Source organism: Elephantulus edwardii, unplaced genomic scaffold (assembly GCF_000299155.1).
Source record: "Elephantulus edwardii isolate Elephantulus edwardi_28Jun2011 unplaced genomic scaffold, EleEdw1.0 scaffold00250, whole genome shotgun sequence".
NCBI lineage: Eukaryota > Metazoa > Chordata > Mammalia > Macroscelidea > Macroscelididae > Elephantulus > Elephantulus edwardii.
This window is the reverse complement of record NW_006400000.1, coordinates 3,742,696-3,756,327: the sequence shown is the minus strand read 5'-3', so window position 1 is coordinate 3,756,327 and position 13,632 is coordinate 3,742,696. Positions and strand designations below refer to the sequence as shown.

General features: G+C 46.3%; 1 protein-coding gene across 1 annotated transcript in view; it reads right to left on the bottom strand.

The window, feature by feature from the left end:
• Positions 1-6,255: 6,255 nt before the first annotated feature.
• SEL1L3 (sel-1 suppressor of lin-12-like 3 (C. elegans)) overlaps positions 6,256-13,632 on the bottom strand; it is a 232,357-nt gene continuing 224,980 nt past the window's right edge. The window contains exon 24 of the mRNA XM_006899266.1: positions 6,256-6,395. Within this exon, the coding sequence (XP_006899328.1) occupies positions 6,256-6,395 (140 nt within the window). The remainder of the gene's footprint in view (positions 6,396-13,632) is intronic.

Here is a 13,632-nt window from a genome sequence, read left to right as displayed (position 1 = left end):
AGGTGTACTGGGGGAGAAGGTGGAGGAAAGTGGCCTAGATAAATTGGTTGTAAACCCTAGGCCGTTTTCCCCAGCGACCTGAAGGCTCTTCCCAGGGGCAGTACAATCCAAGGGCCCAACAGCTCACCTCGAGAGCTGATTGGCTCAACCCAAATGCCCAAAGGCTCTCCCCGGGGGCTGGACGGTACAACCTGAGGGCCTGGTGACACATTCTCCTAATAAAATCCTTCCATCTCACCCCCCCGCACCCCGAGGTCTGGACCCTGTGCCTCGCTGAAGACCATGGCCAGGGACAGTGACCCCAGTTCCGGGGTCACCACCATTACCCCCCTCAACTCCACCAAGTAAGTGGTCAGACTGCAGTTTGAAGTAGACATCACTGCCCTCCTCCTTTATAAATGGAGAAGGGGATTTGATAGTGGTGAACAGACCTCTCTAGGTCTAAACAGTTCTGGGCAGCAGTAGTCAAAGAGATAAAAAAAAAAAATGTGGTGTATTCATATCTGCTGTCTTGGATATATTGTTGTTGTTAAGTGTCCTTGAGTTGTAGACAACTCATAGCGACTCTTATCAACACATTGTGTTGATGATCTTCTCTGGCCTGTCCAAGGAAATCTTCACTGACAGCAAGATGCTTTCCCTTATCAAGACCTTCATCTCCTGTGGCTCCATGGTGCCACTGCTTCTGCTGTCTCCACCAGCTCCCCACCTCTGTGCTGGGGGCCTGCAGTTCGTCGGCTGTGCAGGGTTTCCGTCACACGGGCTGTGGGGCCCAGTGCTTGCTGCCCATTCTAGGCTAGGGGACCCGTGGACCCTGGCTACGGTGGCCGCATTGGGTTGTGGTAGTGAGGGCTCAGCGGCAGGCAGAGAGGAAGCAGGACCCACCCACATTCCCCGAGAATCCTCGTCCTCCTGATGTTGAGCTCCAGTCCACATTGATGACCAGCAGTCAACTGCTTTACTGGGCACATTTAAGTTGCGTGTCCAGCTTCAATGTGGCCTGCTAACCTCCTGCTCGCCACAAGGCGTCTTCTGCTGCCACCATCTTGGTTCTGAGAAATCTTCCCAGAACAAGTCTATTCTGCTAGTCGGGAGGCTCTGCCACACCAGCCTCAGGCCCAGTATCTGCTGTCCAGACCAGGTGAGGGTATCCCTGGGGTCTGGCTGTGGGAGCCTCCTGTTGCTGTGGCATTGGCATGGGCTTGGCAGTGGGGGTCCGGGAGCCGTGAGACTTACCATTTTTATTCAAGAATCTTTGATCTTTTGATGTTGAGCCTCGATCCATATTGAAGCTCAATAATCAACTGTTTAATTGTTCAATTATTAATAAACAGAGGACTGTAGAGGGCCATGGTGGCTTGCTGCTCCTGCAGCTCCTTACATTGTTTCTGCCACTGCCACCGTCTTGGTCCTCCAACTAAGTCCAATTTTAAAAAAACATTGTTGTTATTAGGCACCACTGAGTTGACTAGAACTCATAGTGCACCGATGAACATCTTTTAATCTTGTGTATCTTGCACATCTCCGTCTAACATACTTTGGACATGTTGTAAGAAGGGACTAGTCCTTGGAGAGGGACTTCATGCTTAGGAGGGTGGAGGGGAAGGCCCTCTATGAGGTAGATTGATTCAGTGACTGGAGTAATCAGGATGGGTGTGTTGGAGACAGTGCGATTGGCACAGGACAGAGCAGAGTTTAGGGCTGTTGTACATAGGGTCGCTATGAGTCGCAAGCGACTCGATGGCACATAACAACAACAACAAAACAAAACAAAACAAAACCAACAACAACAATCCTGCACATCAGGACGTGCTCGAGGCCATTGTTACAGTCACTGTTTCAATCAATTCATCTTGTTGAGGGTCTTCCTCTCTTTCTTTGACCCTCCACCTTTCCCAGCATGACGTCTTTTCCCAAGGACTGGCCTCTTCTAACAACATGACCAAAGTATGTGAGGTGAAGTTTCACCATTCTTGCCTCAAAGGGGTGCTTGGGTTACTCCTCCTCCAAGACAGATTTGTTCATTCTTTTGATAGTCCATAGGATCTCAGAACTCTTCTCCAACACAATTCAAAGACATTGATTCTTCTGTTACCCATATTCATTGTCCAAATTTCAGATTCACACGAAGCTACTGGACATTACATGGCTTGGATCAGGTATACCTTAGTCATTAAACTGAAAAACCGAAAAATATTGGGTGGGTCAAATAAGTCACATCTATGGACTATATTTGCTTTATAGTCTGCTAGTCTGTCCATCTGGTATAACAGCCCAACTGAGGGACAAGAACATAACTGAGTGTTAACTGTGGACACCAGCTTTCCCCTTCTCGTTTCCACACAACTTATGCTAACTTGACTGGCTGGGTTCAATTTGGACACTAACCTTGTAGAATTATGTTAATTAACTGGGGAAAGAAGAAGAAAGTTCTGCTTGAGAGTTATGGGATGGATCTAGATCATGTAGTCTTGAGAAAACCCAAGAGACTAAATGGCTTGACAAATGGTCGACCAGACTCACTAGAGGTGTTTTGGCCCTGGAGTCACTCTCACTCTTCCTATTGTTCAGTGTTCAAGGCCAACCAGCTGAGATTACGATGTCTTTCTGATTCTGAACCTGAGCCAGTCTTCTCGATGTTGTCTTAAGACTCTACCTTAGAACAAGACTCTGGGATGAAGATTTTGAACACGTACAGTCAGGAGATTCATTAAAGATGTGGGGAAGGCAGAACCGGACAGAGGGAAAAGCTGAATTACAATCAGGTTGCAACCAACACGGCATTCAGAGCTGGTGGTCTTTCAGGGCAGTTCCAAATTGAGGTACATGGTCTTTGTCTTTAAAAGATTCTAAAGGTGAAGGAGGATAGCAAGTAGTATTGCTAACACACGGCTGTGCCCTCTCAAGCAATTCACAAGTATTAGTGGCTGTGAGGGAGACAAGAGGGGCAGTCTCTTCCTCTTGTGATTTAAAACTTTGGAAACTCAAGGATGTTGCCTATTGGTCCAGTGGGTAGGACTTTTGTTTACTTGATCTTGAGATGATCCATATTGAAGGCTGTAGTCTTTAGTCTTCTGCAGGAAGATCTTTCCCATTTCCTTTGCCCACCCCTCAGTCCACCCATCAAATGGTGCGGCTCTATGATTAACTCCCCTTCTGCTTCCCCCTCCACTTAGATTCTCATACATGTTCTACAATAATGGTTTTATACAGTATTTGTCCTTATGGGACTTAGTTCACTTAGCATAATGCTCTCCAGTCCCTCAAGTTTAGGTAGTAATTTTTGAAATCATTGCTCCTGCATACTGAGTAGTATTCCATTGTTTAAGCATACCATAATTTCTCAATCTATCCAATTGTGGTTGGACATTTGGGCTGTTTCCATGTTCTTGTGATGGTGAATAACACTGCTATGAACATTGGTGTACAAGTCTCTGTTTGTGCCTCGGTTCTTTTTCTCAGGGTATATTCCAAGCAGTGGAATAGCTGGATCACATGGAATTTCTATGTTCAGCTTTTTGACCAAGCATCTAATTGCCTTCCAGAGTGGTTGTACCACAATCCCACCAACAATGTATAAGTATTCCTGTCTTGCCACATCTTTTCCAACATTTATTACTTCCTGTCCTGTTAAACTTTGCCACTGCTACTGGAGTGAGATGGTATATCATTGTGGTTTTGATTTGCATCTCTTACTGCCAGTGATTTTGAGCATTTCTTCTGTGTCTGTTGGCATTACTGTTTCTTGAAAATGTGATCTCAGTAGAGCAAAAAGGCACCTTCCCGACTTGTCAGGTCTTCTATTAAAAATAGTAACTGGTGATGTTCAGGACACTGTCCTGGGGCCTCGACAGACACTATTGTACTTCCGCCTCATGGTAAGCTCAAGTTGCTGCTGTTAGGTGCTGTAACCTCCCATTCAGAGTGAACCTGTGAAAAAATTGTTAAGTGCCATCAAGTCGACTGTGACTCACTGCGAACCTATGAACAACAGATGTGAACTTTGCCTATCCTGTGCCATCCTCATCATCTCCTAAAATGCTCAAGCCTATCATTGAAGTCCCTGCTGTTCTTACGAATGTTGGATTGACACAGTGACAGAGAAAGCGCCACACCACCTTCCACAGTGGTTGCACCATTTTATACTCCCACCAATAGTAAATAAGGGTTCCAGTTTCTCCACAACCTCGCCAGCATTTGTCGCTTGCTGTTCTTAAATTTTGCTATTCTGACCGGGGAGAGATGATATCTCATAGTTGTTTTATACCACCTACTTTTATGTTGGCAGCACAGATACTTATCACGAGGCCACTAGAGCTCCTTTTGACAAGAGGTGTGGATTTTATCACCTTGTTCTATAAAATGAGAATCTGAGGCTCAGGTAAGGGTAACGACTGACTCATGGCATCTGAACGAGTAAGCTGTACAGCCAGAATCTGAATCTAGGACTGCTGGATTCTGAAACCTGGCCTTGTCTGTCAGCAGGGGCAGCCTTTGTCAAAACAAGAACCGGGCACAGTTAGTCAAAGAGAAGACTCAGTGCAGCATGGATAGAATGCAAAGCTTCAGAGACACAACTAGGCTAGAAACACACAGCACGGGGCACAGCCTGAGCTTAGGGTTCCTGGGGAGGGGCCCCTCTGCTACCTTCTTATCCCTAGAAATTACTATCTCCTCCAAAAATGGCTTTTCTTTTCCCCCCTCCTCATTCAAAGAGAATGTGTCACCACTAGGACTTTGCGTGATGACAGAAGTAGGTACCAGGAAGGGAAAAAAAGACACTTCTCAAGAATCAACTATATAAAAATAATTTTATTTACTACTGTAAATAAAGTAGTGCAAAGAGTAGTTCAGACCCACAATATTGCATTACTGATTTATTTACTACCTTAGCAGCAAACAGTGTGCAGACGTATCTGCTCGTCCTCTTTTTCTCTCTCCCCCTCTTTTTCAAACACACACACATACCCACACCCACACACCCCTCTACTCAGACTCCTAAAAATGTGGGACTCAGGCAGGCAGGAAGGTGTGGGGCAGATGAGACTATGAACTAAAGGCTTGTTTTCAGCATTTCCCACTGCTGCCGTTCTATTTCTAATGGGTAGTTTGTGGAGGAGGCTACAGGTGAATACGAAGGATTTTCAAACATGTTACTTTAAGGAGTACAATTGAAAAGGAAATGATACCCAACAATAATGGCATGAAATCATGATTCCAAAGCACAACGACCTAGGGAAATTCCAAGGGGGAAACGCAAGCTGCATTGCAAAGCCATCACCTTTCCTCCATCCATTCATGTCCTGTTTAACCCCAGGGAGCCTAACATCCCGCTGGGTGTCAGAGAGAAGCCTGGTCCTGGCGCTTGGAGAAGCAGGGCTATGGCCAACGCATGTACGTAAACACTGTCCACCTGTGGTGAAGCCACGGTTTTTCCTTCTTTAGTAAAAAGAAATCAGCGAGGAGCTAAAACCTTAAACCAAATCCAAGACAAACACCTCAATGCCCACCCAGAGTGCCCCCTCAGGGCACGCAGAGCTGCCCCATAGGGTTTCCAAGGCTGTGTGTCTGTACTGAAGCAAACAGCCACATTTTTGTCTGAAGGAGCAGTTAATAGGTTTGAACCAACAACCTGGTAGTTAGCAGGGAGCTCGTTAACCATCAGGGCTTCCAACAAAGAATTAAAAAACTCGACTTAACTCACTGGCTTTGAATTGGAACTCAAAGCTCACCCCACAGTGGGTTTTGGAGGCTGTAAATTGCATGGAGGAGACCCCCCATCTGTGCCCTCAGGAGCTGATGGTGGCTTTGAACCACCAGCAAGACACTGCAATGGAACTGGCAGCATGACTGCCTGCCACCAAAGCTGCTTATGAGGAATGTCAAGTTCAAAGGCTTGAAATGAGTCTCAGTGTGTCAGGATGTGGAAACTGCACAGGTCACATTTGGATACCTACACTCAGCTGGCAGGAACGAAAACTCAGGACGGCCCAGTTAACCTCCCATGTGCCACCACTGACAGGAAGTTCCTTCTGTTTGAGTGATGATGTTGTTGTTGTTATGGGCCGTTGCTTGGCAACCTTTGGTATATCCTCTGAGTACTTCCTAGTCATCAGATTTAAAAAAGAAAAATGACACCAAGTACAACGTTTGCATCCAGCTGACAAGACATGTTAAGGAGTTGATCAGCATTAACGCTTGGGCCCCAGCTCCCCAGGGCCAGCTGTTGTCTGCAAGATGGCCAGGCAGTGCAGTTCACCCCCGAGGCTCTGGGCTGTTAGTGACCGCGGGCTGGCCCTGATCCGAGGCATCTGCAGCAGGTGGCACAGCTGGACTGGAAGTGGAAGCGGCGGGGTCTGGGGAGGTCCGGGCTGGTGGTGGAGAAGAACGGCTGGCTGCAGAGACACAGGCACAAAACAGGTGACGGGTATTCAAAACAGCACAGGCTGGACACACATCCACCCACCCCCAGACACTAGCAACACGAAGAGGTACTTCTAGATGAGGTCACTTTGAACCCACCCTCTCAGGTCTCTGAGATTTGTCTTCCCCTTTTGTAAAATGACCAGGGATGAGGGAGAGAACAGTTTAAAAGCGATATATGATAGGGTATTATGGTTATCACAGGAGTCCAGAATTAAGGTTGCATAGTGGTGTGTACTCGGGGGCTGGGGGGTTGTGTACCAATGAAGGAGTTTATCTTTTGCTTTTCACAGAGGAGTGAATTGCGGGGTGGGGGGTAGAGAGAAAGTGCAACAATGAATGAATGGAAATCCAAAATCTCTGTAAATGCTCATTAAAACTTAATAAAATAAAAAAAAAAAAAGACCAGTGAGCTCTGGTAGCCTAGTGGATAGGGAGGTGCACTGCCACCCCAAAGGCCAGAGGTTAGAATCCACCAGCTGCTCCATGGAAGAAAGATGGGCAATCTCCTCCTGTGCAGTTGACAGCCTCTGAAAACCTGCTGGAGGGTCAGCTATGCATTGCTTCTAACTGGGAGGCAATGAGTCCTCTGAGTTAAATGACAGGCGAGATTCGGAGTGCAAGCCTAGCTTCTCTGCCAGATTTGACATCTCATAAACCTGTAAAGTGACTGTATTTGTGCTGTGGCTTCCAACCACATATTTTGTAGTTGATTTTCTTTCTGCTGTCTATTAGTGACTTAGGAGTTCTTGTGTATCACCGAGAGGAACCAACCGGTCTGTTAGTTCTGCTTGGCTGCTGTCTTTACAGGAGGGCAGAAGCCTGCTCCTGTCATCGTGTTCCTCTCATAACTAATTCCCTGCCATAGAGTCAGAACCTGGCTGACTGTTGTTGGTTTCTGAGGCTGCAGGTTGTACAGGAAGAAGACTCCTCATCTTTGTCCCACACAGTCACTGGCATAACAGATTCAAACGGCAGAAGAGGCATGACGATTGGTTAGCTGTGTAACTCCCAATAGACTAAGCCACCTGAGTGTGTTCAAACTACTGACCTTCTACTTAGCAACCGAGCACAAACCTCTCTGTGCTACCCAGGGACCTGCCAGTTAAATGTTAGAACATTTAATTAAAATTAAAAAAAGAAGAAGAAAAAAACAAAACCCCACAAAAGTCTTCTGATCTTTAAGATCCAGTCTTGGTCAAGACTAACTGGGAGGCAATGAGTCCTCTGAGTTAAATGACAGGCGAGATTCAGAGTGCAAGCCTAGCTTCTCTGCCAGATTTGACATCTCATTCATTTGTCTGCCTCCAGCAAACAGGTGACCCTGGAATAGACATTGAGAGGCAGAACTTGCTGTTTTTAAATGTTCTATGACATACACAGGCTTCCATTTCCCCACCAGTGACTCATGGGGCTTGGATTAGACAGTCCCCCAAACCCCACTGGTGCTAAGATTCATCTATCCAATGTTGAACAAGTACTAGGAAGCATGCAGCTTTCCTTTTCAAGCCCAGGGAAGGGTTTAAATCACCAAGGGAACAAGATCAATCAGCAATCAGTTTCCTGCTTGGGGGGGGGGGGGAGCGCCAATGTGTAAATAGAAAAAGAATGTACAAATAGTATTTGAAATTTTCACACAAGAGCATCACTCAAGCAGGCACTATTTCTATAGTTTATTAAGCATATACAGTTTATTATGAACATGGGCTATCTCTCCTTTGCATCGGGGGCCTGCAGTCACCAAACAAGCCCCCTGCCCTTGAGCTCATCACCACTAGAGAGTGGCCTCTTTCTATCTCTCCCCTAGAAAGATGGCTAATTTTATTACCAGACTAGAAGGAAGGTAACCAAGGAAGTAAGCCCGCTGTTTGAAAATTGCACAATCCTTTCCAGAACCAAGTGGAACTGGCTCTGCTATCTGGGGGAGCATTTTCTGCACATTCACAAGAATAATCAAGGGCCTTCGCCGAGTGGTATAGCCCAGGGGCTGGCGAACTGCAGTGCTGGGCCAAATGCCAAACTGCTGATTGCTTCTTTTCATATGGCTCGTGAACGAGGAGTGATTTTTACATTTTCAAACAATTCAGCAACACTCAAAAGAAGAATCATATTGCACAACATATAAAACACACATGGAATTAAAATTCAAGTTGCAGAGAAAAGGTGTATCTGGAGCCAGCATGCCTGTTTATTGTTAATGTGTGGTCTGCGAGGGCTTTTATACTACACTGGCAGAGTGTCAATAATCTAAGATTACTTTGTCACGACCTCCGGTGGCATAGTCTACAAGGAGGTGGCTGCTAACGCAGAGATGGCAGACCCCTGCAAGTTCACAGCCACTGGTGGTTCTGTGGGAAAAGGCAGGCACTTTCCTCCAAGTGATTTGTTGTTATGCGAGACACCTGTGACACACAGCAACCCTCTGTACAACAGCTCTGAAGCCTGCCCTGTCCTGAGCCTGTCTCACTGAATCCGACACACCGACCCCCATTACCCCAGTTACTGTATCAATCCATCTCATCTGGGGTCTTTCTCTCCTCTGCTGTCCCTCTACCCTTCCAAGCATGATGTCCTTCTTGAAGGATTGGTCCCTCCTGGCCATGTGCCCAAAGTATAGGAGACAGAGCTTCAAAATCTTGCCTCCAATGAGCAGCTTGGTTTCACCTTCTCCAGCACAGACCTGTTTGTTCTCTTGGCAGCCCACGGTCTGTTCAATACGCTTCTCCAGCACCACAACTGAAAGGCATCAATTCTTCTTAGTCACCATCCAGCTTTCTGAAGCACAGAAAGCAAGGGAGAAGGCCATGGCCTTACAAACACCTTATTCCCTAGACTGACAGCATTGCTCCCGAGCACTCTGGAGAGGTCCTTGACAGTAGATTTTCCTAATGCAATTAATGTTCTGATTCACAGCCTTGAGAACCCCATGGAGCCTCTGGTACTGCAAATGGGCAAGTGTTCAGCTGCTACTGAAAAGGTTGGAAGTTTTTCCACCCAGCGGTTCGCCAGAAGAAAGGCCTGGCGATCTCCATCTGAATATCAGCCACTGAAAGCTGTGTGGAACTCCACTCTGCAACGCATGGCAACTGTGGCTGGTGTCAGGTGCTGTTGAGTTGGACTCACCGCAACCCTGTGAACAACAAACCTGAACCCTGTCCTATCCTGTGCTGTCCTCACACTCTCTGATACACTCGAGTCCATTGCTGCAGTCACTGTGTTAACCCACCTGGTGGAGGGTCTTCCTCTCCTTCGCTGTCCCTACACCGTTCCAAGAACAATACCACTCTCTAAGGAAAAGATAGCTTCTCCTGGCAACACACTCAAAGTATGTAAGACGAAGCTTCGCCATCTGTGCCTCTAAGGCTGCACCTTCTCCAGGACATAGCTGCTTGTTCTTTTGTCAGTCCACAGACTACCTGGTGGCAACTGGCTTTGATTTTGAACTAGAAAGTTTGGACAAATGAAGTCTCGGAATAGGGGAGGTGCCACACATGATGCGGTAAAGAAGGTCTAGTCTCCTCTAGCGGGGCCTCCTCCAGCTGCAGTTCTCAAATGGAAGATGTGAGTCTTTGAAAAGTTACTTTTAAGAGGAGCTATGGCTTGGGTGCCAAGGCTAACAAGACAGGAGAAAACGAAAACCTCACCATTAAATCTCTCGGACTTAAAGACCACAGCTTTTTTTCACGAACACCACTTTGTGACATTTTACTGTAATTTCAGCAGAAACCTCATTAACTGGAAATGTAGAGGACAGCACAGGAGTAGAACAAGGTTTAATTAATCTTGTTCACATTCTCTCACTTTCTTCCAAAGGACACGAGGCTAACCACTTAGGCAGGGAGAACAAGGTGGTTTAAATTATGAATGCTTTGAGCAGACAGACATCGCTTTAAAAGATTACCTCCTTGTACGCAGGGGCCAGTACTTCTGTAGACATTGCTCTGCAACGTGTAAGTCTATCTAGACAGCAAGTTTACATTAATATTAGTAAAGGTGTGTTACTATTTCCTTGAATACTTTTTTTAAAAATAGTAATTTATATTTTCCTTCCTCATCTTGCTTCCTTCAGGCACTCGCCTGGTCTCCCGGCTTCTGGCCACAAGGGAGATTTCGTGCAGGGCAGAAGGAGAAGGTTCTAGAAGCAATTCCCTTGAGATGTTTGTCTTTTAAAAGCCCACTAAATTCCCTACTCTAGGTACAACAGGGAGAGTGTTTTCAAGATGTGATGGTGCAGGGAGGTTGCTTTTTGGAGCCTGGGAAAGAGGCTGCATCAGCCCACAGGTTGCACCAGCCTCCAGGCCCACATCTCACCCCTCCCAGCAATTAGAGGAGGACTATGGATTGGTTCCGACTCTACAGTACACAACAACAACAACGATGCAGGGGAAATGGTTAATAGTGCTAAGCTTTGTGCTCTGTTGGTCTAGTGGCAAGAAGCTGCTCTGAAATCCCTAGGGCACATGGTTTGAGGCCACCTGCTGTTCCACGGGAGAAGGATGGGAAGTCTCCTCCCTTTAACTGTGTCTGAAAACCTGCTAGAGGTCAGCTATGGGTCCAGGCTATAGTCTTCACAATTGCATGCATGCGTCAGAGAGGTGGACAGTGACGAGGGATGACAGAAAGGGAATTGATGCCTTTGAGTTGTGGTGCTGGAGAAGGGTGTTGAACATACCATGGACTGCTAACAGAACAAACACATCTGTCCTGGAGAGGGTGAAGCCGGGCTGCTCCTTGGAAGCAAGGATTCTAAAGCTTCGTCTGACATACTTTGGACATGTTGCAAGGAGGGACCAGTCCTTAGAGAGGAACATCATGTTTGGGAGGGCGAAGGGACAGTGGTATAGAGGAAGATCCTTGATGAGATGGATGAGTGATTAGGGTAATGGCAGTAGGTGTGTCAGAGACAGTGAGGTTGGCACAGGATAGAGCAGGGTTTAGTGCTCTTGTACACAGGATTGCTATGAGTCACAAGTGACTCGATAGCACATAACAACAACAACATGGGTCAGTTCAGACTCTATGGTATACAACCACAACAATGCCGGGGAAAAATAGTTAATAGTGTCAAGCACTGAGCTCGGGTGGCCTTAGTAGTAAGAAGCTATGCTGCAATCTCAAAAGCATGCAGTTCAAATCCACCAGCTGCTCTGTGGGAGAATGGACAGTCTCCTCCCATGCGATTTATTGCCTCGGAAAACCTGCCAACTCAAAGATAAACAACAACAACATTAAGCTTGGGCAAAAGTCCTAGATCCCCAGGTGAGGCCGAAACAGCTGCATTAGGACTGGCGGCTCAGGTGACTACAGCTTCTGACAGAACAGTTAAGGATATGGCTGCTACAAGAGAGGTTGGCAGTTCAAACCCATCTGGTGAGCCTGCAGGCGGAAGGAACTAAAGTTCTGTTCCTGTCAAGATTCTCTCAGAATCCAATGCTTATGAGTCAGAACCGACTCGCAGCAGGTTTTCTAAGGCTGGAAATTACATAGGAAGTGAATGCCTATCTCCCCGTGCAGCCATTGGTGGATCTGAACTGCCAGAGGGAGGTGTCCCCATGGACTCCCTATGGAGTTCACCGAAACTTGATGTGACAGTTCTCTACTTCGTCACTTAGGGGTCATTATGAGTCAGAATGAACTCATGTCTCCCAACCGCAATGCTCCCTAACACCTAGGAAACCATTTACACGCAAACGGAATAAATGTAGGAGGTGAGGTTTAACATCGACTGGAAGAGAGGGAGAATGCAGCGTGATGGGCAGTCTCCTGTATAATTTATTGTCTCTCAAAACATGCTGGAGGGTCAGCTATTCGTCGGTTCAGACTCAACAGCACACATGAAGACCTGTGTAGAAAAGCTATGTAACAAAATCCACTAAAATGTTTAAATGTTTTTATGTGCCACTGAATGGACTGCGACTCACAACAGCTCTGAACCCTGCTCTATCCTGAGCCAGTTTCACTGTCTCTGAGGCACGTTCTCCTATTTCACCAGTTACTGTATCAATCCATCTCATTTACGGTCTTCCTCACCTGTTCCGCCCTTCTAAGCATGATGTCCTTCTCCAAAAACTGGCCCCTCCGTGTATAAAATAAAGTATGCTAAAAAGGAAAAAAAATCCACACTCTACAACTCAGGGAATTTTGCACCACTCAGGGAGTTCTTCAGCCAGTGGTTAAAGTGACTGAACAGGATCAAAGGTCAGTGGTTCAAATCCACCAGCTGATCTGTGGAGAAAAATGTGGCAGTTTGTTTCCGTGAAGATTTACAGCCTGAAAATTCTAAGGAGGCAGTTCTAGTCCGTCCTGGAGGTTCAGCTGGGGCTGGAATGAACTCAAAGCAGTGGGTTTCATTTCAGAAGGCTCTTGTTTGAGTTTGTTGCTGGAAAGTAGCCTAACAGTAAAATCCAAATTCGCCAACAGCATGTAAAGAGGTCAGCAGTACTCTTTTGGAACCATCTTGGGACTCTAACTAATCAGTATCTCGGTTTAGATGCCTGATGAAGAGTGTTATTCTTTGAAAAGAGTTTAATGGTCTAGAACAGTATGTGAAGCTGAGAGAACTGTGTGCTTGATCCACGCCACAGAACCAAAAGACAAAATAACAACAAAAAGTCCCAAACCCACTGCTTCTGAGTAGACTCTAACTCTCAGCAACCCTACAGGACAGGGTGGGACGGCCCTGTGGCAATTCAAAGTTGTAATGTTTATAGAAACAGCCTGCCACATCGTTCTCAGTTACAGCAGGTGTCAAGTTCATAACCACTGGCCTTGAACAAGCATTTAACCACCAGGTGGCGAAGTGTGTAAGGAGTTGCTTTGTTAACTTAAAAGCAGAGCCTCTCAGGAGATTCTGTGGGAATCCACCAGCTGCCACACCAACTCCAAGGGAGTCTGCGTGACAAAATCACCGATTGAGGCGAAAACTTCAAGGAAGTCAGCCTCTCGGAACGTGTGCTTTCTCCATGATTGTTCTTGGCCTTTCTGTAATTTCTCTTCTATTGTCTCTTTGTGTTTTCTATGTGGGACAGGGAAAAAAAGGGCTGTGTTCGTCACACAAAGTGTTCCTACTAAAAGTTTGTTAGATATTCCCAGAAAGAACTAAATGGAGGTGACGACTTTGATACGCAAACATTACCTCCGGTTCTTTTAGCATTGTTAAAACTTCTCAAGAACAATATGATTTTAAGGGAATTTATGGATGCATTATAA